The sequence below is a fragment of the Pristiophorus japonicus genome, chromosome 3 (assembly GCF_044704955.1).
Source record: "Pristiophorus japonicus isolate sPriJap1 chromosome 3, sPriJap1.hap1, whole genome shotgun sequence".
NCBI classification, from domain to species: Eukaryota; Metazoa; Chordata; class Chondrichthyes; family Pristiophoridae; genus Pristiophorus; species Pristiophorus japonicus.
In genome coordinates, this window is record NC_091979.1 from 128459172 (window position 1) to 128485343 (window position 26172).

At 45.1% G+C, this 26172-nt stretch overlaps 1 protein-coding gene across 1 annotated transcript in view; it reads right to left on the reverse strand.

Moving 5' to 3' along the window:
- LOC139259888 (dual specificity calcium/calmodulin-dependent 3',5'-cyclic nucleotide phosphodiesterase 1A-like) overlaps positions 1–26172 on the reverse strand; it is a 157757-nt gene that overhangs the window by 98844 nt on the left and 32741 nt on the right. Inside the window, exons 7-8 of the mRNA XM_070875813.1 lie at positions 22273–22374; positions 22025–22145 (exon numbers count right to left, since the gene is read on the reverse strand). Of these exons, the coding sequence (XP_070731914.1) occupies positions 22025–22145; positions 22273–22374 (223 nt within the window). The remainder of the gene's footprint in view (positions 1–22024; positions 22146–22272; positions 22375–26172) is intronic.

A 26172-nucleotide genomic window follows, 5' to 3' on the forward strand; every position in this document is an offset into this window, starting at 1 on the left:
TCAGGCGCAGGTTACAAATTAGGTGTAGGGAACGAGATGGGGGGGGAGGGGGAGGGAGGGAAGTAATTAAATTCTACAATAAATCCTTAGTTTTACTTATACAAATATTATACAAATAAATCTAACCTGAATAAAAATTTATAAGCAAAGAAAAGATTAAATAAACCATGTTCCTACCTGTGTGAAAGTGCTTCAGGCAGGCCTTTCAGGCAGCGGTTTGCCGTCGGGACCGACCAACGGCAGTGGGGGGGGGAAGGAGGGAGAAAGCTGCAAGAAGACTCAGTACTTGAGGCAGCCGTTTGCCGTTGGGCCCGACGGACGGCAGGGGGAGAAAGCTGCAAGAAGCCTCAGTGCTGATCATGGAAGGGCAATGTGGTTTTATTAAAAAATGTTAAAAATTGAACAGCTACAAAGAATTTGAATAGTCTCAAACAAGTGCATGTATCCCATTTATCACAGTCTATCTTTAATTACAGAATGCACTCCCTTACCCTCACACACAGAAATATCAAGAAAATTAAAATGCAAGCCTTTGCAAGGGTTCAATAAACAAATTTTCACTTTTTCTGCAGCACTTTTTAAAATGGCCGAGTGCCAATGTTTACTTCAGACTGCGCGTGCGCGAACGCTCCAACGCGCACGCACAGGGTTGCCGGCACGAAAAAAACTCATTTAAATTGTACCCGCCCCCTCCTACTTACAAAATCGGCGCGAGTGGTAGGCTCCGCCCCCTGTGCGCCGCACCAAGCAGACATCGAGCTGCAAAGCGCTCGAGAATAGTGCGTTTTTTTTCAGGCGCCGTTTTCGGCGCGGAAAACGGGCGCCTAGCTCGGAGGGGCGCCTGTTTTGCCGCGTGTGGAAACTTGGGGCCATAGAAACAGAGAAAATAGGTGCAGGAGTAGGCCATCCGGCCCTTCGAGCCTGCACCGCCATTCAATAAGATCATGGCTGATCATTCCTTCAGTACCCCGTTCCTGCTTTCTCTCCAGACCCCTTGATCCCTTTAGCCGCAAGGGCCATATCTAACTCCCTCTTGAATATATCCAATGAACTGGCATCAACAACTCTCTGCGGTAGTGAATTCCACAGGTTAACAACTCTCTGAGTGAAAAAGTTCCTCCTCATCTCAGTCCTAAATGGCTTACCCCTTATCCTAAGACTATGCCCCCTGGTTCTGGACTTCCCCAACATCGGGAACATTCTTCCTGCATCTAACCTGTCCAGTCCCGTCAGAATTTAAAATGTTTCTATGAGATCCCCTCTCATCCTTCTAAACTCCAGTGAATACAGGCTCAATTGATCCAGTCTCTCCTCATATGTCAGTCCTGTCATCCCAGGAATCAGTCTGGTGAACCTTCGCTGCACTCCCTCAATAGCAAGAATGCCATTCCTCAGATTAGGAGACTAAAACTGAACACAATATTCCAGGTGGGGCCTCACCAAGGCCCTGTACAACTGTAATAAGACTTCCCTGCTCCTATACTCAAATCCCCTTGCTATGATGGCCAACATACCATTTGCCTTCTTCACCGCCAGCTTATCGAAACGTAGAAGATTATGAGGGGGCTTGACAAGGTGGATGCAGAGAGGATGTTTCCACTGATAGGGGAGACTAGAACTAGAGGGCATAATCTTAGAATAAGGGGCCGCCCATTTAAAACTGAGATGAGGAGAAATTTCTTCTCTCAGAGGGTTGTGGTTCTGTGGAAGTCACTGCCTTAGAGATCTGTGGAAGATAGGACGTTGAATAAATTTAAGACAGAAATAGATAGTTTCTTAAACAATAAGGGAATAAGGGATTATGGAGAGCGGGCAGGGAAGTGGACCTGAGTCCATGATCGGATCAGCCATGATCATATTAAATGGTGGAGCAGACTCGAGAGTCCACATGGCCTACTTCTGCTCTTATTTCTTATGTTCTTATGTAATACGGCGAACAGAACTGCACGCAGTATTCCAGCTGTGGCCTAACCAGTGTATTATACAACTTAAGCATAACCTCCCTGTTCTTGTATTCTATGCCTTGGCCAATAAAGGCAAGCATTCCGTATGCCTTCCTAACCAACTTATCCACCTGGCCTGCTGCTTTCAGGGATCTGTGGACAAGTACTCCAAGGTCCCTTTGTTCATCTACACTCTAAGTGGCCTATCACTTAAAGTATATACCCTTTCCTTATTAGATCTCCCCAAGTGCGTTACCTCACACTTCTCCGAAATAAATTCCATTTGCCACTGTTCTGCCCATCTGACCAGTAGATTGATATCCTTCTGCAGTCCATGACTTCTGTCTTCATTACTAACCACACAGCCAATTTTATTGCCATCTGCAAACTTTTTAATCATACCCCCTATATTCAAATCTAGATCATTGATTAAAATACAAGGGACCCAGGACTGAGCCCTGCGGAATTACACTGGAAACATGCATCCAGTCAAAAAAAGGCCATCAATCATTACACTTTGCTTCCTACCTCTAAGCCAATTTTGGATCCAACTTGCCACTTTGCCCTGGATCCCTAGGCTTTTACTTTGTGACCAGTCTGTCATGTGGGATCTTATCAAAAGCTTTGCTAAAGTCCATATACACTACATCATAAGCACAACCCTCATCGACCCTCCTGGTTACCTCCTCGAAAAATTCAATCAGGTTAGTCAAACATGATCTTCCCTTAACATATCCGTGCTGACTGTCCCTGATTAATCCTTGCCTTTCTAAATGTACATTTATCCTGTCCTTCAGGATTTTTTCCAATAATTTTCCCACCACTGAGGTTAGGCTGACAGGCCTGTAATTACTCGGCCTATCCCTTTCTCCCTTCTTAAACAAGGGTACCACATTAGCAGTCGTCCAGTCTTCTGGCACCATGCCTGAATCCAAAGAGGATTGGAAAATGATGGTCAAGGCCTCTGCTATTTTGTCTCTTGCTTCGCTCAGCAGCCTGGAATGAATTTCATCTGGGCCTGAGGACTTATCCACTTTCAAAGCTGCCAAACGCACCAATACCTACTCTCTCACTATGTCTATTCCGTCCAGAATTTCACACTCCTCCTCGATAGCAATATCTCCATTGCCCCTTTCCTTTGTGAAAAGAGACGCAAAATATTCATTAAGACGCATACCCACATCTTCTGACTCCACACACAGATTACCTTCCTGGTCTCTAATAGACCCTACCCTTTCTTTAGTTATTCTCTTGCTCTTAATATATTTATAGAACATCTTTGGGTTTTCCTTGATTTTACTTGCCAATAATTTTTTATGCTCTCTCTTAGCATTCCTAATATCCTTTTTAATTTTACCTCTGAATTGCCTATATTCCTCCAGAGATTCTATAGTATTTAGCTGTTGGTATATGACGTAAGCTTACCTTTTCTTCTTTATCCTCCCCTGTAAGTCCCTATACATCCAGGGGGGCTCTAGAATTATTATTCCAAACCTTTTTCTTTAAGGGCACATGTTTGGCCTGAGTCTTCCGGATCTCCTCCTTGAATGCCTCCCACGCTTCCGACACTGATTTACCTTCAAATAGCTGTTTCCAGTCTACTGTGGCCAAATCACTTCTCAACTTAACAAAGTTAGCTTTTCCCCAATTTGGGACTTTTATTCCTGGTCTATCCTTGTCCTTATCCATAACTACCTTGAATCTAACTGAATTATGGTCACTGGCACCCAAGTGCTCTCCCCCTGATACCCCTTCCACCTGCCCAGCTTCATTCCCCAAAACTAAATCCAGAACCGCCCCCTCCCATGTTGGGCTTGTTACATACTGACTAAAAAAGTTCTCTTGAATGCATTTTAGCAATATCACTACCCGCTCTCCTGTATAGCTCAGAGATGTGGACCATATACAGTAGACACCTCAAATCGCTGGAGAAATATCATCAACGATGCCTCCGCAAGATCCTGCAAATCCCCTGGGAAGACAGACGCATCAACGTTAGCGTCCTCGTCCAGTGTTCTCGATCAGGCCAGCATCCCCAGCATCGAAGCACTGACCACACTCGACCAGCTCCGTTGGGCAGGCCACATTTTCTGCATGCCGGACACAAGACTCCCAAAGCATGCGCTCTACTCGGAACTCCTACACAGCAAGCAAGCCCTAGGTGGGAAGAGGAAACATTTCAAGGACACCCTCAAAGCCTCCTTGATAAAATGCAACATCCCCACCGACAGCTGAGAGTCCCTGGCCAAAGACCATCCTAAGTGGAGGAAGAGTATAAGAACATAAGAACATAAGAATTAGGAACAGGAGTAGGCCATCTAGCCCCTCAAGCCTGCTCCGCCATTCAACAAGATCATGGCTGATCTGGCCATGGAGGGCGCTGAGCACCTCGAGTCTCGTCGCTGAGAGCAAGCAGAAACAAGCGCAGGCGGAAGGAGCGTGCAGCAAACCAGAGTCCCCACCTATCCTTTTGTCCAACGACTGCCTGTCCCACCTGCAACAAAGACTATAATTCCAGAATTGGACTGTTCAGTCACCTGAGAACTCACTTTTGGAGTGGAAGCAAGTCTTCCTCGATTTTGAGGGACTGCCTATGATGATGATGACTATATTTGTTCCAATCAATATTAGGATAGTTGAAATCCCCTACTATTACTGCCCTATGGTTTTTGGACCACAGAAATGTGCCGACATATTTGCTCTTCTATCTCCCTCCCACTGTTTGGGGGTCTATAATACACGCCCTGCTGTGTGATCGCCCTTTTTTTATTTTTCAGTTCGACCCATATGGCCTCATTTGATGATCCCTCTAACATATCATCCCTCCTCACCGCTGTAATAGTTTCTTCCCCTCCCACCTTTTTATTCCCCTCTCTGTCCTGTCTAAAAGTCCTGTAACCAGGAATATTGTGCTGCCAAACCTAGCCCTCTTTCAGCCATGTCTCCATAATGGCTATCATGTCATACTCCCAAGTGTCTACCTGTGCTCTCAGCTCATCCGCCTTGTTCGCTATACTCCTTGCATTGAAGTATATAACATTTAGCACAGGAAGACCTCCCTGATTACTACTTACTAACCCTCGTTTCCTCTGTCTTACACATTCACTTTCTACATTCTTGCTTTGCAATTTAAGCTTTACTTCCTTCTCTATTGAATTTGTTCTCAGGTTCCCATCCCACTGCCAAGCTAGTTTAAACTCTCCCCAACAGTACTACCAAACTCCCCATGAGGATATTGATCCCGACATTGTTGAAGTGCAACCTGTCCGATTTGTATAGGTCCCATCTCCCCCAGAAGCGGTCCCAATGCCTCAGGAATTTAAAGCCCTCCCTCCTGCACCAACTCTCCAGCCACGCGTTCATCCTCTCTATCCTTCTATTCTTGTACTCATTAGCACGTGGCACCAGTAGTAACTCGCAGATTACTACTTTTGAGGTCCAACCCTTTAATTCTTTAATTCTTCTCCTAGCTCCCTAAATTCTGCCTGAAGGACCTCATTCCTCTTTCTACCTATGTCATTGGTCCCGATATGGACCACTGCCTCTAGCTGTTCACCATCTCCCCCCAGAATGCCTTGCATCCTCTCTGTGACATCCTTGACCCTGGCACCAGGGAGGCACCATACCATCCTGGAATTGTGTCTACGGCCGCAGAAACGCCTCTCTATTCCCCTAACTATTGAATCCCCTACCACTATATCTTTTATTCTTTGCCCCTCCCCTGTGTGCAGCTGAGCCACCCGTGATGCTTTGGACTTGGCTCTGGCTGCACTCCCCAGAGGCACCATTGCCCTCACCAGTGCTCAAAAGAGAATATCGGCAACCTGCAAGCATTGAACCATTTCTCACAGGAAGATCACCAATTGTGATGAGCAGAAAATCACCTCAGAGCTGAGCCAGGAGTTTTATCTGCGAGAGTTGGGGCGCAGGGAAGCAGCAACAAATGTGAGGGTTTGAGGATGGACTGATAGCAGTTATCAAAATTTTTGAGGGCCAGGAGGAGCATGAATTCCCACTGGTACCTGTGATCGGACCTTGATTAGCATATTAGAATTAGACGCCAGCCTGTAACAGGCCGGTGCCCCCGATAGCTTTTGCTGTCAGTAGACTCTGTGGCTTGGCGGCACGGCCATCCTTAAAGGGAAGATGGCGCTGCCGACGACGCCATGTTATTTTTTTTTGTTGGCCGATTGCCAGGTCAGGCCAACAATTATGGCCGCGGGTTCAGCCGATATCTTTCCTGGTGCCCGAATGTTTGTCACTAAAGTGGCTGAAGAGTTCGCAGCGGGCCTCCCCTTTAACTGAAGGGGAGAGACATTGTGACACGCCAACGTGATGACATCATCGGCATGGCACTGATGCCTTGCAGCGTCGGTCACTCAGCCCCGCCCCCACTATCATCCTGCTAGTGACGGCCACTCTGTCCCGGCCCCCACTTCCACCCTGATAATGAGGCCACTTCCGCCCCGCCGAAGTGCTAAATTTCTACGAAATGGCCGCCCCATGCATTAGGGTGGCCAGAACACTTTGTACAGGGTAAGTATGCCTCGTTTCGGGTGGTGGGCAATTTTGGCCCAAGGCCTATACATTCCCTAAAGTTCAGAAGAAGGACAAGTGATCTCATTGAAATGCATAAAATTCTTAAGGGGCTTGACAGAGTACATGCTGGGAGAATGTTTCTCCTGGCTGGGGAGTTTAGAACGAGGGTCACAGTCTCAGAATAAGGGGTCGGCCATTTAGGACTGAGATGAGGAGAAATTTCTTCACTCAGAGGGTGGTAAATCTTTGAAATTCTCTACCTCCGAGGGCTGTGGAAGCTCATTCATTTAGTATATTCAAGACAGAGATCGATAGATTTTTGGGTATTAAGAGAATCAAGGGATATAGGGATTGTATGGGAAGGTGGAGTTGAGGTAGAATATCAGCCATAATCTCACTGAATGGCGGAGCAGGCTCGAAGGGCTGAATGGCCTGCTCCTGCTCCTATTTCTTATGTTCTTATGTACAGCAGTCCTGTGTGCTAGGAAACCAGGTGCAGAATAGAGGGAGTGCTGACCTGGGAGAATAGGCCTTGTCTAATTTATTTCTGAGCCAATACTCTTGAATTTATTAGTGGAGGCAGTGCCACCCTTTTTGTGAGCCGCCTCATTAAGATTTCAGATTTGAATCAGTAATATTTAAATGAATACCGAACACAATTCAATATTATTCTGCTGGGTTTGATCTTTTATCCCCTCACATGCTTATTTGAAATGGGAGAACGGGAATAGGCATTGGTGAAGGAACTCTTATATCATCTTTGTGAGTTTTATTTGCAATATTTATAGTAAAAGTTTAGAACAATTTCTTTGAAATTTTTATTATTTAATTTTCCTAAACACTTTCGGGAGCCAACATTTTTTTTACTCCTTTCAGTACAGTATTTATTGCTTCCTTCACAAAAAAAGGTGTGAAAGCGGGAGAGAAGCAGGAGTTCAAAACAGCTAGCTGGGAGCAGCGTGAACGGACATGGCAGGGGAAACAATATAATCATGTGTGATGTCACAGCAAAGCAGGTAAATGATTGGTTGGTGAGTATTTCTCTCTTTCTCTCTATTACACTCTTTTTTTCTAAAGTTGGGCATTGGTTTAAATTAAGAGCCGGGATTACAGATTAAAAACAATACACAGATAATTGAAATTTCAAATCTTGGAAACCTAATTAGTTAAAAAAAATACAATAGCGATGGCAGGGCAGGCGATGTGATGCAGCTGCAGCAAGTGGGAGCTGGTGGACACCAGTGTGATCCACAGCGACCACATCTGCAGTAAGTGTTGGCTGTTTGAGGAACTTCGGCTCAGAGTTGATGAGCTGGAGTCCGAGCTTCAGATACTGCGATACATCAGCGAGGCGGAGAGTTACCTAGATGTTGTGTTCCAGCAGGCAGTCACAACCCTTAGGTTAAATAATTCAAATTTGGTCCGTGGTTCGGGACAGGAGGGTGTGACAACGAATGAGGCAGGTATGGGGATCCAGAAGGTAGCATTGAAGGAGCCTCAACCCTTGCAATTGTCCAACAGGTATGAAGTTCTTGCTCCCTGTGTGGACGAGAGCAGAAACTGCAGAACGGATGAGCAAACTGACCACAGCACCGTGGTACAGGGGATCATTCAAGATGGGGGAGTAAAAAGAAATTTGATAATGGTAGGGGACAATAGAGTTAGGGGGATAGATACTGTTCTCTGCAACTGAGAGTGTGAGCCTCAAGGCTCTGGTGCCTGCCTGGTGTCAGTGTTAAGGTCATCTCCTCGGGGCTGGAGAGGAACTTGGAATGGGAGGGAAACGATCCAGTTGTCGTGGTCCATGTAGGTATCAATGACATAGGTAGGACAAAGAAAGAGGTTTTGCTGAGGGAGTATGAGCAGCTAGGAGGCCAAACTAAAAAACAGAATCACAAAGATAATAATCTCTGGATTACTACCTGAGCCACGAGCAAATTTGCATAGGGTGAAAAAGATCAAAGAGATTAACGCGTGGCTCAAAGATTTGTGTGAGAGAAATGGGTTTCGATTCATGCAGCACTCGTACCAGTACTGGGATAAGAGGAGGCTGTTCCGTTGAGGCGGGCTTCACTTGAAATTAAAGAAAGGAAACTTCGATGGTGTGAGACGTGAATTGGCTAGGATAGACTGGAGAATGATACTTAAAGGGTTGACGGTGGATAGGCAATGGCAGACATTTAAATATCACATGGATGAACGACAACAATTGTACATCTCTGTGTGGCGTAAGAATAAAAAAAGAAAGGTGGCTCAACTGTGGCTAACAAGGGAAATTAGGGAAAGTGTTAAATCCAAGGAAGAGGCATATAAATTGGCCAGAAAAAGCAGCAAACCTGAGGACTGGAAGAAATTTAGAATTCAGCAGAGGAGGACTAAAGGTTTAATTCGGAGGGGGAAAATAGAATATGAGTGTAAGCTTGCAGGGAACATAAAAACTGACTGCAAAAGCTTCGATAGTTATGTTAAGAGGAAAAGATTAGTGAAGACTAATGTAGGTCCCTTGCAGTCAGAATCAGGGGAATTCATAATGGGGAACAAGTAAATGGCAGACCAATTGAACAAATATTTTGGTTTTGTCTTCACTAAGGAAGACACGAATAACCTCGCGAAAATACTAGGGGACCGAGGGTCTAGCGAGAAGGGGGAACTGAGGGAAATCCTTATTAGTCAGGAAATGGTGTTAGGGAAATTGAAGGGACTGAAGGCCGATAAATCCCCAGGGCCTGATAGTCTGCATCCCAGAGTACTTAAGGAAGTGGCCCTAGAAATAGTGGATGCATTGTTAGTCATTTTCCAACATTCTATAGACTCTGGTTCAGTTCCTATGGATTGGAGGGTAGCTAATGTAACCCCACTTATTAAAAAAGGAGGGAGAGAGAAAACAGGGAATTATAGACCGGTTAGCCTGACATCGGTAGTGGGGAAAATGTTGGAAACAATTATTAAAGATGCAATAGCAGCGCACTTGGAAAGCAGTGACAGGATTGGTCCAAGTCAGCATGGATTTATGAAAGGGAAATCATGCTTGACAAATCTTTTGAGCAATGGATATGCTGTATTTTGACTTTCAAAAGACCTTTGAGAAGGTCCCGCACAAGAGATTGGTGTGCAAAATTAAAGCACATGGTATTGGGGGTAATGTATTGACGTGGATAGAGAACTGGTTGGCAGACAGGAAGCAAAGAGTGGGAATAAATGGGTCCATTTCAGAATGGCAGGCAGTGACTAGTGGGGTGCTGCAGGGTTCAGTGCTGGGACCCCAGCTATTTACAATATACATCAATGATTTAGACGAAGGAATTGAATGTAATATCTTGGACAGGTCCGGTGAATGGGCAAATGCATGGCAGATGCAGTATAATGTAGATAGTGTGAGGTTATCAACTTTGGTGGCAAAAACAGGAAGGCAGATTATTATCTGAATGGTGACAGATTAGTAAAAGGGGAGGTGCAACGAGACCTGGGTGTCATGGTACATCAATTATTGAAGGTAGGCATGCAGGTACAGCAGGCAGTAAAGAAGGCAAATGGCATGCTGGCCTTCATAGCGAGGGGATTTGAGTATAGGAGCAGGGAGGTCTTACTGCAGTTGTACAGGGCTTTGGTGAGACCACAGCTTGAGTATTGTGTGCAGTTTTGGTTTCCTAATCTGAGGAAGGACATTCTTGCTATTGAGGGAGTGCAGCGAAGGTTCACCAGACTGATTCCTGGGATGGCAGGACTGACATATGAAAAAAGACTGGATCGACTAGGCTTATATTCACTGGAATTTAGAAGAATGAGAGGGGATCTCATAGAAGCATATAAAATTCTGATGGGATTGGACAGGTTAGATGCAGGAAGAATGTTCTCGATGTTGGGGGAATCCAGAACCAGGGGTCACAGTCTAAGGATAAGGGGTAAGCCATTTAGGATCGAGATGAGGAGAAACTTCTTCACTCAGAGAATTGTGAACCTGTGGAATTCTCTACCACAGAAAGTTGTTGAGACCAGTTCGTTAGATATATTCAAAAAGGAGTTAGATGTGGCCCTTACGGCTAAAGGGATCAAGGGGTATGGAGAGAAAGCAGGAATGGGATACTGAAATTGCATGATCAGCCATGATCATATTGAATGGTGGTGCAGGCTCAAAGGGCCGAATGGCCTACTCCTGCATCTACTTTTTATGTTTCTACGTTTCTATGCTGGGACCAGTGTCCTGGTGAATCGAATAACTAGGGCTGTAGACCAGGATTTAAACTAAATAGTGGGGGGGAAGGTTCAGGTGTGGGAAAATTTAAAAAGTCAAAGTGAAAGGAGAAGACAATAGTGCAGGGTACTGATAGGGGTAATGCTAACTAGAATGTGACAGGAAGGGACAGAACGTATTACCATAAGAGTGCTTCAAAAAGTGTGGCCAGAGTAGGGAAAAAGATAAATTAAAAGCTTTTTATCTGAATGCACGCAGCATTCAAAACAAAATAGAAGAGTTATCGGCACAAATATAAGTAAATGAGTATGGTCTGATAGCCATCATAGAGATGTGGTTGCAAGGTGACCAAGGTTGGGAACAGAATATTCAGGGTTATTTGACAAAACGGAAGGATAGGCACAAAGCAGCGGCTGAAGTCGCTGCGGTGCATCCGTGAGACTGAGAGCTACGTGGATAGCACGTTTCTAGAGATGGTAAACCCGAGCTTAAGAGTGTGCTGGCAGATAGGAATTGGGTGATCGCCAGAAGGGGAGGACTAGGCAGGTAGTGCTGGAGTCCCCTGGGTCCACCTTGCTCTCCAACCAGTACTCTATTCTGAGTACCGGTGAGGGCAATGGTGGCTCTGGGGAGTGCAGCCAAAGCCAAATCCATGGCACCACGAGTGGCTCAGCTGCACAGTGGGGGGCGGGGGGAGGAAGAAGAATGAAAGAGCTATAGTGGTAGGGGATTCAATAGTCAGGGGTGCAGACAGGCGTTTCTGCGGCCGCAGACGTGACTCCAGGATGGTATGTTGCCAGGGTCAAAGATGTCACTGAGCTGCTGCAGGGCATTCTGGGGGGAGAGGGTGAACAGCCAGAGGTTGTAGTCCATATCGGGACCAATGACATAGGTAGAAAGAGGGATGAGGTCCTGCAGACAGAGTTTAGGGAGCTAGAGATTAAAAAGCAGGACCTCAAAGGTAGTAATCGCCGGATTACTCCTGGTGCCACGAGCTAGTCAGTATAGAAATAGGAAGAGAGAACAGATGAATACATGGCTGGAGAGATGGTGCAGGCGGGAGGGCTTTAGTTTCCTGAGGCATTGGGACCGCTTTTGGGGGAGGTGGGACCTGTACAAGCTGGACGGGTTGCACCTCAACAGAGCCGGGACCAATATCCTCGTGGGAGGCGGGGGGGTTTGCTAGTGCTGTTGGGGAGAGTTTAAACTAGCTTGGCAGGGGGATGGGAACCTGAAAATAGATTCAGTAGGGAGAGGAGTAAAGCTAGAATTGGAAAGCAAAACTAAAGAAAGTGAGTTTGAAGGAGAGAGGAAACAATCAGGAGAAAAGGGTAAAAAAACAAATTTAAAGGCACTTTGTGTTACACTCACAATCAATGGTGAGACTGAGTACTGTGTGTAATGAGCAAGTGTGACCTTAGCTCCTTTATTAAGGTTCCAGAGTGCAGGTACCTCGTGGGTGGCCTGCTTATATACTGTACTCCCAAGGGATGCTGGGATCCCTTGGGACTCCAACAGGTGGGCCCTCTGGTGGTCAGGTGTAATGCAAGTTACAAAGGGTTAAATACATAACATCATTTCCCCGTGAAGTCAACAGTACACTTAGTTACAAGGTGAGACGATCTGGGGCTTTGCGCTCCCTTGTCGATTGTCTCGGTATAAATGCTGGTGTGGGTGGGTTGGTCAGTTCTTCACTGGGCTGTTGGACAGTCGGCCTTGCCGGGCTACTGGGGATGATGAGTTTGGTTTCGTGGTCAACTATGAAGTCAGCTGCCACTTGTGTGTATGTTGGAGGGTCAAAGTTGGTGGTGTCCTCTTCGGGTTGTTTGTAGCTATTGGTGAACCGCAATTTGATTTGGTCCAAATGTTTTCTGTGCGTTTGTCCATTGGTCAGTTTGACCTGAAACACCCTACTCCTCCCTTTGGCTGTGACCGTGCCAGCGAGCCATTTGGGACCATGTCCATAATTGAGCACAAACACAAGATCATTGATCTCAATATTGCGTGACAAATTTGCGAGGTCATGGTACATACTTTGTTGATGTTGCTTGTCCTCCACGTGATCATGGAGATCAGGATGGACAAGAGAGAGCCTTGCTTTAAGCGCCCTTTTCATTAGCAGCTCAGCTGGGGGAACCCCGGTGAGTGAGTGGGGTCTGGTGTGGTAGCTGAGCAGCATTCGGGACAACCAGGTCTGCAGGGAACCTTCTGACACGCGTTTCAAGCTTTGCTTGATGGTCTGAACTGCCCGTTCTGCCTGGCCATTGGATGCGGGCTTGAACAGGGCAGATGTGACGTGTTTGATCCCGTTGTGGGTCATGAATTCCTTGAATTCAGCACTGGTGAAGCACGGCCCATTGTCGCTGACTAGGACATCCGGCAAGCCTTGCATGGCAAACATGGCTCGTAGGCTTTCAATGGTGGCCGTGGATGTGCTTACAAACATTTTTGCACATTCAATCCATTTTGAGTAAGCGTCCACGACAACCAAAAACATTTTGCCTAGAAATGGGCCCACATAGTCTACGTGGATCCTCGACCACGGTTTGGATGGCCACGACCACAAACGTAGCGGTGCCTCTCTGGGTGCAGTGCTCAGCTGAGAGCAAGTGTTGCACTGGCGCACGCATGATTCTAAATCTGAGTCAATGCCAGGCCACCACATGTGAGATCTGGCTATGGCTTTCATCATTATGATGCCTGGGTGGGTGTTGTGCAGTTCGCAAATAGATGTGTCTCTGCCTTTCTTGGGCAAGACCACACGATTGCCCCACAAAAGACAGTCCACCTGCAGGGACAACTCGTTTTTGCATCTGTGGAATGGCTTAATCGCTTCCTGCTCTCCACTGGAACACTGGATCAGCTCCCATGGAGGACACAGTTTTTTACTAAGGACAGTAAAGGATCCTGGCTGGTCCAGGTCCTGATCTGGTGGGCCGTAACGGGGGACTTCACATTCTCAAATGCCTCCATGACCATGAGCAAGTCCGCTGGCTGTGCCATTTCCACCCCGGTGGTGGGCAATGATAGCCGACTGAGAGCATCTGCGCAGTTCTCTGTGCCCGGTCTGTGGCGGATTACATAGTTGTATGCCAACAGCATAAGCGCCCATCTTTGGATGCGGGCAGAGGCATTGGTATTAATCCCTTTGCTCTCAGAGATCAGCAATATGAGCGGCTTGTGGTCAGTTTCAAGCTCGAACTTGAGGCCAAATAAGTACGGGTGCATTTTTTTTAACCCCGTAAACGCATGCCAGAGCCTCTTTTTCAACCATGCTGTAGGCCCTTTCGGGCTTGGACAAACGCCTGGACGCATACACAACCGGTTGCAAAATCCCCGAATCATTGGTCTGTTGTAACACACACCCGACCCCGTATGACGATGCATCGCAAGCTAACACTAATCATTTACATGGATTATACAGGACAAGCAGTTTGTTAGAACACAATAAATTTCTGGCTTTCTTAAAGGCAGCCTCTTGTGAATTCCCCCATACCCAGTCGTCTCCCTTGCGCAGTAGCGCATGTAGGGGTTCTAGCAGGGTGCTTAACCCAGGTAGGAAATTACCGAAATAGTTAAGGAGCCCCAGGAACGACCGCAGCTCCGTCACGTTCTGTGGTCGCAGTACGTTCTTGATGGCCTCCGTCTTGGCATCGGTGGGTCTGATGCCATCTGCTGCGATTCTTCTTCCTAAGAATTCGACGTCCTGTACCAGGAAAATACACTTCGAGCGTTTCAACCTGAGCCCCACGTGATCCAATCGACTAAGAACCTCTTCCAGATCCTTCAAGTGCTCAATGGTGTCCCGACCTGTAACCAATATGTCATCCTGGAAGACCACTGTGCAAGGAACCAACTTTAGCAGGCTCTCCATGTTCCGCTGGAAGATCGCTGTGGCCAACCGAATCCCGAACGGGCATCGTTTGTAGATAAACAGACCTTTGTGCGTGTTGATGCCTTTCGAAGACTCTTCCAGCTCCTGCGTCATGTAGGCCAAGGTCAGGTACAGCTAAGTGAACGTCTTCCCTCCAGCCAGGGTCGCAAATAGATCATCTGCCTTGGGTAGCAGGTACTGGTCCTGCAGCGAAAAACGGTTAATCGTTACTTTTTAGTCCCCGCAAATTCTAACTGTACCGTTTTCCTTGAGTAACGGGACAATTGGACTGGCCCAGTCATTGAATGATGCCTTCACGTTGCAGCCTATCCAGCTCAATTTCCGCTTTTTCACGCATCGTGTACGGTACCGCCTGAGCCTTGTGGTGGATGGGTTGCATACCGGGAACCAAATGGATCTGCACTTTCGCCCCCGAGAAGCTTCCAATGCCTGGCTCGAATAACGATGGGAACTTGCTTAGAACCTGGGTACATGAGGCGTCGTGACGGACGAAAGTGCTCGGAAGTCATCCCAGTTCCAGCAGATTTTCCCCAGCCACCTTCTGCCAAACAACGTGAGGCCATCCTCTGGCACAATCCACAGTGGGAGTTCGTGTACTGCTCCATCATAGGAGACTTTGACTTCAGCACTGCCAATTACAGGGATTAGTTCCTTGGTATAAGTCCTCAGTTTAGTGTGAATAGGGCTGAGCTTAGGCCTGTGTGCCTTCTTTCCCCACAGCCTGTCAAAGGCCTTTTTACTCATTATGGATTGACTTGGCCCCGTGTCCAGCTCCATAGATACTGGAATGCCGTTCAGTTCAACTTTCAACATTATCGATGGGTGTTTCGTCGTGAACTTCTGCCTCCTCCGTATGAGTTTCCAACTCAGTCTGATCCACTGTGGATTGATCATGCTCTGCAACGTGGTGATTTGCAGGGTTTGCAGGGTTTTCAGCTCGCCTGCACATTCGTTGAAGGTGTCCCATTGTTCTGCAACCATTGCACGCATAGTGCTTAAAGCGGCATTGATGGGGCTGATGATCACCTCCACAGCGCCAACAGGGTGTTAACTGCACCGCATTAACAGATGATGGCGGACTCTGGGTCAATTGAGGTCGGGCCACAACAGCCGGCGTGTACGTTCTGCCCTGTACATTTCTGCTCAAAACCGATGTTACTTTTTGCACAGTACTGGCCGAAACTTCTTTGTTCTGCGAAATCTGCTTGGTGTTGTCGCTGGTGGACATAAATGCCTGCGCTATTGTTACGGCTTTACTCAGATTCGGAGTTTCCAGAGTCAACAGTTTGCGAAGGATTGTCTCATGTCCGATGCCCAGTACAAAAAAGTCTTTGAGCATTTGTTCTAGGAATCCCTCAAAATCACACTGTCCTGTGAGGCGCCTTAGTTCGGCGACGTAGCTCGCCTCTTCCTGGCCCTCCGATCGTTTACACGTGTACAACCGATATCTCTCCATCAAAACACTTTCCTTAGGATTTAGGTGCTCCCGGCCAGTGTACACAATTCTTCGTAGGATTTCTCTGTTGGTTTTGCCGGGGCCAGGAGATTCTTCATGAGGCCATAGGTTGTTGCCCCACAGACAGTTAGGAGGATAACCCTTCGTTTGGTGGCATTCTCATCCCCTTCCAGCTCATTGGCCACAAAGTATTGGTCGAGTCTCTCCACGAAGGCCTCCCAATCGTCCCCTTCTGAGAACTTCTCCAGGATGCCGACTGTTCTTTGCATTTTCGCACGGTTGTTCGTTACCTTATTCGCCAATTGTTACACTCACAATAAATGGTGAGACTGAGTACTGATTGTAATGAGCAAGTGTGACCTTAGCTCCTTTATTTAGGTTCCAGAGTGCAGGTATCTCATGGGTGGCCTGCTTATATACTGTGCTCGCAAGGGATGCTGGGTTGCCTTGGGACTCCAACAGGTGGGCCCTCTGGTGGTCGGGTGTAATGCAAGTTACAAAGGGTTAAATACATAACACTTTGTCTAAATCCACGTAGCATTCGTTACAAAATAGATGAGTTGACGGCACAAATAGTTACAAATGGGTATGATCTGATAGCCATTACAGACATGTGATTGCAAGGTGACCAGGACTAGGAATTAAATATGAAGGGGTATTTGACAATCTGGAAAGACAGACAGAAAGGAAAAGGAGGTGGGGTAGCTCTATTGATAAAGGATGGAATCACTGCAATAGTGAGAAACGATATTGGCTCAAATGATTAGGATGTTGAAACAGTTTGGGTGGTGATAAGGAATAATAAGGGGGAAAAGTCATTCGTGGGCATAGTCTATAGGCCCCCAACAATGGCAACTCTGTTGGTCAGAGTATAAACCAGGAAATAGTGGGGGCTTGTAAAAAGGAACAGTAATGATCGTGGATGATTTTAACATCCATATTGATTGGACCAATCAAATTGGTCAGGGCAGCCTTGAGGAAGAGTTCATAGCGTGCATAAGGGACGAGTTCCTTGAGCAGTATGTAATGGAATGAATTAGGGGGCAGGCTATCTTGGATCCGGTCCTGTGTAATGAGACAGGATTAATAAACAACCTCATCGTAAAGGATTCCCTTGGAATGAGTGATCATAGCATGGTTGAATTACAAGTTCAGATGGAGGGTGAGAAAGTTGGATCTCTAATCAGTGTACTAAGCTTAAATAAAGGAGACTATGAAGGTATGAGGGCAGAGTTGGCTGAAGTGGACTGGGAAAATAGATTAAAATGTAGAACAGCTGATGAACAGTGGTGTACATTAAGGAGATATTTCACAACTCTCAAGAAAAATATATTCCACTGAGGAGAAAAGGGTGTAAAAGAAAAGATAGCCATCCATGGCTAACTAAAGAAATAAAGAACGGTATCCAATTAAAAACAAGGGCATACAAAGTGGCCAAAACTAGTGGGAGGACAGAAGATTGGGAAACTTTTAAAAGCCAGCAAAGAATGACTAAAAAAATTATTAAGAAAGGGAAAACAGACTATGAAAGAAAACTAGTACGGAATATAAAAAACAGATAGCAAGGATTTCTATAGGTATATAAAAAGGAAAAGAGTGGCTAAAGTAAATGTTAGTCCCTTAGAGGACGAGACTGGGGAATTAGCAATGGGGAACATGGAGATGGCAGAAACTCTGAACAAATATTTTGCATCAGTCTTTATGGTAGAAGACACAAACAATATCCCAACAGTGGATAGTCAAGGAGCTATAGAGGGGGGAGGTACTTAACACAATCACAATCACTCAATAAGATAATGGGACTAAAGGTGGATAAATCCCCGGGACCTTGCATCCTAGGATCTTAAGAGAAGTAGCGGCAGGGATAATGGATGCATTGGTTGTAATTTACCAAAATTACCTGGGGAGATCCCAGCAGATTGGAAAACTGCAAATGTAACGTCCCTATTTAAAAAAGGAGGCAGACAAAAAGCAGGAAACTATAGACCAGTTAGCCTAACATCTGTGGTTGGGAAAATGTTGGAACCCATTATTAAAAAAGCATAATTCAGTCAGGCAGAGTCAGCATGGATTTATGAAGGGAAGTCATATTTGACAAATTTGTTGGAATTCTTTGAGGATGTAACGAACAGGGTGGATAAAGGGAAAACCAGTGGATGTGGTGTATTTGGACTTCCAGAAGGCATTTGACAAGGTGCCATATAAAAGGTTACTGCAAGATAAAAGTTCATGGGGTTGGGGATAATATATTAGCATGGATAGAGGATTGGCTAACTAACAGAAAACAGAGAGTCGGGATAAATAGTTCATTCTCGGGTTGGCAATCAATAACTAGTGGGGTGCTGCAGGGATCAGTGCTGGGACCCCAACTATTTACAATCTATATTAACGACTTGGAAGAAAGGACCGAGTGTTACGTTGCCAAGTTTGCTGATGATACAAAGATGGGAGGAAAAGCAATGTGTGAGGAGGACACAAAAAATCTGCAAGAGGACATAGACAGGCTAAGTGATTGGGCAAAAATTTGGCAGATGGAGTATAATGTTGGATAAGTGAGGTAATGCACTTTAGCAAAAAAAATCAAAGAGCAAGTTATTATTTAAATGGAGTAAAATTGCAAAGTGCTGCAGTACAGCAGGACCTGGGGGTACTTGTGCATGAAACACAAAAGGTCAGTATGCAGGTACAACAAGTGATCAGGAAGGCCAATCGAATATTGGCATTTATTGCAAAGGGGATGGAATATAAAAGCAGGGAAGTCTTGCTACAGTTATATAGGGTATTGGTGAGGTCACACCTGGAATACTGCATGCAGTTTTGGTTTCCATATTTACGAAAGGATATACTTGCTTTGGAGGCAGTTCAGAGAAGGTTCACTAGGTTGATTCCGGAGATGAGGGGGTTGACTTATGAGGAAAGGTTGAGGAGGTTGGGCCTCTACTCATTGGAATTCAGAAGAATAAGAGGTGATCTTATCGAAACGTATAAGATTATGAGGGGGCTTGACAAGATGGATGCAGAGAGGGTGTTTCCACTGATGGGGGAGACTAGAACTAGAGGGCATAATCTTAGAATAAGGGGCCGCCCATTTAAAACTGAGATGAGGAGTAATTTCTTCTCTCAGAGGGTTGTGGATCTGTGAAATTTGCTGTCTCAGAGAGCTGTGGGAGCCTCTGAATAAACTGAATAAATTTAAGACAGAGATAGACAGTTTCTTAACCGATAAGGGATTAAGGGGTTATGGGGAGCGGCAGGAAAGTGGACCTGAGTCCATGATCGGATCAGCCATGGTCGTATTAAATGGTGGAGCAGGCTCAAGGGGCCGTATGGCTTACTCCAGCTCTTATTTCTTATGTTCTTATGTTCTTAAAGGAAAAGGAGGTGGGGTAGTTCTGTTAATAAAGGATGAGATCAGTGCAGTAGTGAGAAATGATATTAGCTCAAAAGATCAAGATGTAGAAACAGTTTAAGTGGAGATAAGAAAGGGAAACAAGTTACTGGTGGGAGTAGTCTATAGGCCCCCTTACAGTAAATCAGTATAAATCAAGAAATAATGAAGGCTTGTAAGAAAGGTACTGAAATAATCATGGGCGATTTTAATCTTCATATTGATTGGACAAATCAAATTGCCAAAGGTAGCCTTGAGGAAGAGTTCATCGAGTGTTTTCGGGATGGTTTCTTAGAACAATACATTGTGGAACCAACCAGGGAGCAGGCTATTTTAGATCTGGTAATGTGTAATGAGACCGGATTCATTAATGATCTCATAGGGAAGAGTGATGTTAGAATTTCAAATTCTGTTGGAGGGTGAGAAAGTTGGATCTCAAGCTATTGCTTTGAACTTACACAAAGGCAATTACAAATTTATGAAGGCAGAGTTGGCTAAAGTAGACTGGGAAAATAGATTAAAGGGTAAGACGGTAGCAGTGGCAGACATTAAGGAGATTTTTCTGAACTCTTAGCAAAGATATATTCCAGTGAGAAAGAAAGACTCTAAGTGAAGGATGAACCATCTATGGCTAACAAAGGAAATAAAGGATGGTACCAAATTGAGAACAAAGGCATACAATGTTGCGAAGATTAGCAGTAGGCCAGAAGATTGGGAAATTTTTAGAAACCAGCAAATGACAACTAAAAAAATAATGAAGAGAGAGGATAGATTATGAGAGTAAACTAACAAGAAATATAAAAACAGACAGTAAGAGCTTCTACAGGTATATAAAAAGGAAGAGAGTAGCTAAAGTATATGTTGGTCCCTTAGAGAATGAGACTGGGGAATTAATAATGGGAAACAGGGAAATGGCAGAGACTTTGATCAAATATTTTGTATCAGCCTTCATGGTAGAAGACACAAAAATCATCCCAATAATAGATAATCAAGTGTCTATAGGGAGGGGGGAACTTAAAACAATCACTATCACTAGAGAAAAAGTACTAGTCCAACTAATGGAGGACAAGTCCCCTAGATCTGATGGCCTGCATCCTAGGGTCTTAAAAGAAGTGACTGCAGAGATAGTGGATGCATTGGTTATAATCTACCAAAATTTCCTGGATTCTGGAGAGGTGCCAGCGGATTGGAAAACCGCAAATGTAATGCCCCTATTTGAGAAAGGAGGGAAACAGAAATCAGGAAACTATAAACCAGTTAGCCTAACATTTGTCATTGGAAAAATGCTGGAGTCCATTACTAAGGAAGTAGTAGCAGGTCATTTAGAAAATCATAACACAGTCAAACAGAGTCAGCATGGTTTTATGAAAGGGAAATCATGTTTGAAAAATTGCTATAGTTCTTTGAGGATATAACGAGCAGGGTGGATAAAGGGGAACCAGTAGATGTAGTGTATTTGGATTTCCAGAAGGCATTTGGTAAGGTGCCACATAAAAGGTTAAGATAAGAGCTCACGGGGTTGTGGGCAATATATTAGCATGGATAGAGGATTGGCTGACTAACAAAAAATAGAGAGTTGGGATAAATGGATCATTTTCAGATTGTCAAACTATAACTAGTGTGGTGCCATAAGGACCTACAGCTAATTTGGAACACAAGGGTTGTGCTGCCTGTGGTTGAAAATCAGTATTCTCCTCAACTGTTTTACCTATGTCTCATTCACTGATAACACTGCGATATCAAATAATGTGCTAGCCACATATTTATCAAATAGGTGACTGACAACATTGGTCAGCATGGTCAGAACCACTGAATAGCATGACACATTTGATTGATAGCAAGATTTATTTTTAACTTTTTTCTTGGGATGCCTCATTTAACATGCAGGATGGGATTTCAGCAAGAATCTTTTTCCTGACTAGGTCTCTGCTGATGAGACGGAGAAGCTCTTACTGTTGGAGAGGCAGCGGTATAAGGGTCAAAATCTCCTAATCTCAGTATCAATCAGAAAACAGTCCAGGGCTGTGTAGAGAGAATGCCACAAAAAAAGTAATGCAAACATTTGTTCCCAGCTGCAGAAGTCGCTAGCAAAACTCTCCACACTGTTTAAACTCAGAAACTCCTCTCTTCTGCCAGTTTCAGCCGATCCTGGCAACAACTGCACCTTCTAATTCTCTTTCTAACTTAGCCAGAGCACATTGCGAGAGTAACAGCAGGAAACTCAGAGCTACAGTGCCACTGACCTTCATTATAATATATGTAAATTATCTCACTTGGGACTCGGCCTGCGGAATGTCTAAAACTTGAGGGAATTTAGGGATGCAAAACTGGGTTAGCTCCAGTTAGCTGCCCCCACAAAATTGACTTGCCCTGATTATACATGGGTATGGTGCGGAATCTCTGGGCCCAATATTCAAAATGCTCTATGAATAGTGTACATAAAATGGAATAATACTCTTAATTAAAATATTCCTAATTAAAGGATATATAATGTTCACATGACAAGACACTGGCTTTAGAAAATGGTGTTTCTACAATACCTGTACCACATTTATTGAGTAAAGAGTGCTCCTTTGCATATGTTGCTTCAAAGTACATCAAAAGCCTTTACCTGTCTAAAGAATTCTTCCATTAATGTCATTGTCCAGCGGTAGTGCCGTTGCCAGGATTTTGCAGGATGACTTATGTCGGCTGCGTGCAGCATTAATGACATGACTTTGGCTTTGTCAGTTCTGAAAAATCAAGGACACACGTCTGACTTGCTGCATTCAAGGACTGTAAGCAGATGGTATTGTTTACTACACAATTACAACTTTGCTGTTTTTAGAAGAATTTATCAAGCAAAGGAGATTGCCTCACCCTTCAGGCTGCTGCAAAGTATTTCTCATGGTCTTGATTTGTTGAAAATGACAAGACATGTCGGTCGATAAAACCATCTCTATCACCAATGAACGCAGCTCCCTGTTTGATTTATAAAACAAAACATGACTAGCTGATTCACAATGCTAAATATGGAATAGATCTGGCAGCTAGCTTTCTTTCCATGTCTCAAATAAAAGAATGGAAAAAATATATAAAAAGGTGCTGAACTTCTAATGTTCCCACGACTGAAGGAATGTCAACCCTCAAGTACAGCTCACCAGTTGAAATGCCAGCCTGTCTAAATATTCTTACTAAAGCCAAATGTATTTAGGGTTAATTCTTGATATTATGTTGAAGAATGTGACTTTATTGCTATTTTGGTCAAACGGTTTAAGTTAGAATGATCCTAAGGAGCAGTTATCCTTGTAACCCTTACAGTACAGCAGTGCTTATTGCACCAGAATCAAAACAAACACAAAGATCAATTGGAAGAATTTCAGCTGCTCACTGCCCATTTCTTGCCTGAAATACAGGTAACTGGCAGTTGCAAATCTGGTAGGAATCTGTGCAGCTATTTGACCACTTGAATCAACTTTCAGGTAGACCTTTAAATGGATGGCCAACACTCCCACCCAAAACAGGCAGGAGGCTGTTCAAATATGCAAATTGGGGTCCAATGCTTGTTGTAGGATCCTGATTGCTCCTTTCAAGAAGAAGTGGGCGAAACATGCAGGGTACTTGCCTGTCCTCCTTTCTCTAGGCTTTGTGATGCTCTACCGGTAGTCGGTAAAGGTAAATATTTTCTTTTCTTTTTTAAAAGATTGCATCATTGTTCATATTGTTCCCAAGGAACTAAACCCCAAGCTTCAACCTGAACCCAAGAAGTTGGTTAGGTCTCCTGAATACTGAATTCCTTTTCATCTCGCTTGTCATGGAGACCTGGAGGAAGGTTTTGGCTTTAAATTGCTGCAGAAAAATGGGCTAGATTTTACACTTTTGTGCAGATCGACCAAAAATGGACGGTATTTCCGGTGTGGGCGGTAAAAATGGGTTTTCAGATCGTCGGTTTGTCACCCATTTTCAAAGCTCCTAGTATCCATTTTAAAAATTGGGCGTTAGCACAAGCGATTGAAATGGGCATTAGCGTTAAATCTCTGTGACTTTCTGCCGTAAAGTGGCGCCGTCTTTAGCAATGCAAGGCAATGCTCGTTTCCCATGATTCAGGTTGAAGCAGAGCAGCCTTTTAAATGATGCAACATGTGATTTAAAACATGGCGTCCATACCGCTGTGAGTAGTTCAGGTTAGTTCCACATTTTCCCGGCGGTTTTGTTGGCAAGCGATATTGTGGGCGAGATGTGTGGGAGGTGCCGAAAGTAAGGATGGGCGATCTCCTGGCGTTAGTTTCGGCAAATTTGATCTTTACGATAAAGAACAGTGGCCGGCGGTATTTTTAAATCTCGGCGTTAATTACATGCCGAATGTAACGCTGGGCGATATTATGGGCATTGGGATTGCCCATTCTGATGAATCCACCCAAAAAAAGTGGGCGGGCGGTATTATTTTTTTCTCAGCGTTACGCACATGCGAGGATGTAACTGGTAGAGTGGACAAGGGAGAACCAGTAGATGTGGTGTATTTGGACTTTCAAAAGGCTTTTGACAAGGTCCCACACAAGAGATTGGTGTGCAAAATTAAAGCACATGGTATTGGGGGTAATGTACTGAGGTGGATAGAGAACTGGTTGGCAGATAGGAAGCAGAGAGTTGGGATAAACGGGTCCTTTTCAGAATGGTAGGCAGTGACTAGTGGGGTACCGCAGGGCTCAGTGCTGGGACCCCAGCTATTTACAATATACATGAATGATTTGGATGAGAGAATTGAGTGTAATATCTCCAAGTTTGCAGATGACACTAAGCTGGGTGGCAGTGTGAGCAGTGAGGAGGACGTTAAAAGGCTGCAGGGTGACTTGGACAGATTAGGTGAGTGGGCAAATGCGTGGCAGATGCAGTATAATGTGGATAAATGTGAGGTTATCCACTTTGGTGGCAAAAACACAAAGGCAGAATATCATCTGAATGGCGGCAGATTAGGAAAAGGGGAGGTGCAGCGGGACCTAGGTGTCATGGTACATCAGTCATTGAAATTGGCATGCAGGTTCAGCAGGCGGTGAAGAAGGCAAATGGTATGTTGGCCTTCATAGCTAGGGGATTTGAGTATAGGAGCAGGGAGGTCTTACTGCAGTTGTATAGGACCTTAGTGAGGCCTCACCTGGAATATTGTGTGCAGTTTTGGATTCCTAATCTGAGGAAGGACGTTCTTGCTATTGAGGGAGTGCAGCGAAGGTTCACCAGACTGATTCCTGGGATGGCAGGACTGACATATGAGGAGAGACTGGATCGACTGGACCTGTATTCACTGGAGTTTAGAAGGATGAGAGGGGATCTCGTAGAAACATATAAAATTCTGACGGGACTGAACAGGTTAGATGCTGGAAGAATGCTCCCAATGTTTGGAAAGTCCAGAATCAGGGGACATAGACTAAGAATAAGGGATAAGCCATTTAGGACTGAGATGAGGAGAAACTTCTTCACTCAGAGAGTTGTTAACCTGTGGAATTCCCTACCGCAGAGAGTTGTTGACGTCAGTTCATTGGATATATTCAAGGGGGAGTTAGATAAGGCCCTTACGGCTAAAGGGATCAAGGGGTATGGAGAGAAAGCAGGAAAGGGGTACTGAGGTGAATGATCAGCCATGATCTTATTGAATGATAGTGCAGGCTCGAAGGGCCGAATGGCCTACTCCTGCACCTATTTTCTATGTTTCTATGTTTCTATGTTTCTATGCGGAAAGTAACGCTCGGTGATAAGTGACCGAAAAATGGGCGTCAGTTACCATTTTGTGGCTAAATGGGCGATATCTGTGCTTGACCCGTCATTTCAGCATTAAAATGGACGTTGTGGGCATTATGCATGCAAAAATAATGGAAAATCTAGCCCATGGTCTATTCCTGGGAGTTGGGTTTTAGGAATGGGAAGCTGAAATATCTGTTTCTTGTTGCTTTTCAAGTCTGTGGTGGGTTGGAATGGAGCCTGGGGTTGGAGCTAGAAAGAAGGTTGGGACTTGGAATAGATTGCAAAAAGGACAGAGGCTTGGAGAGTGCAAGTAGAAAGGTGTGGACTTGGCTGCAGAGTGATAGTCAAGTTGAAGGTTAGAGTTTGGTCCTTAAAGACAATATAATTAATGATGCACCAATGGTCATGTGGTTGGCATGGAAATCTGCACTGTGACTCCGGGAGGAGCTCCTTGGCCTCGGGGAGAAGACGGTTGAGGAGGACTCTAGTGACGACTTTCCCAGTGGCTGATAGCAGGGAGATTCCTCTGTAGTTGCTACAGTCGGACTTGTCCCCTTTTTTAAAGATGGTCACGATCACTGCATTTCTAAAATCTCCTGGCATGCTCTCCTCCTTCCAGATGAGAGAGATTCACGCCAGCAGTGCCTCTCCACCATACTTCAGTGCCTCAGCAGGGATTCCATCCGCTCCCATAGCCTTGTTGTTTTTTAGCTGTCTTCTGGCTTTTTCTACCTCGTGCAGTGTTGGGGTCTCACTGAGATGATGGCGGGTAGCATGCTCAACAAGAGCAGGCATTGACGACGAGATCCAACACCGCCTCCAGTGCACCAGTGCAGCCTTCGGCCACCTGAGGAAAAGAGTGTTTGAAGACCAGGCCCTCAAAACTGCCACCAAGCTCATGGTCTACAGGGCTGTAGTAATACCTGCCCTCATGTACGGCTCAGAGACGTGGACCATGTACAGTAGACACCTCAAGTTGCGGGAGAAATACCACCAACGATGTCTCCGCAAGATCCTACAAATCCCCTCGGAGGACAGATGTAC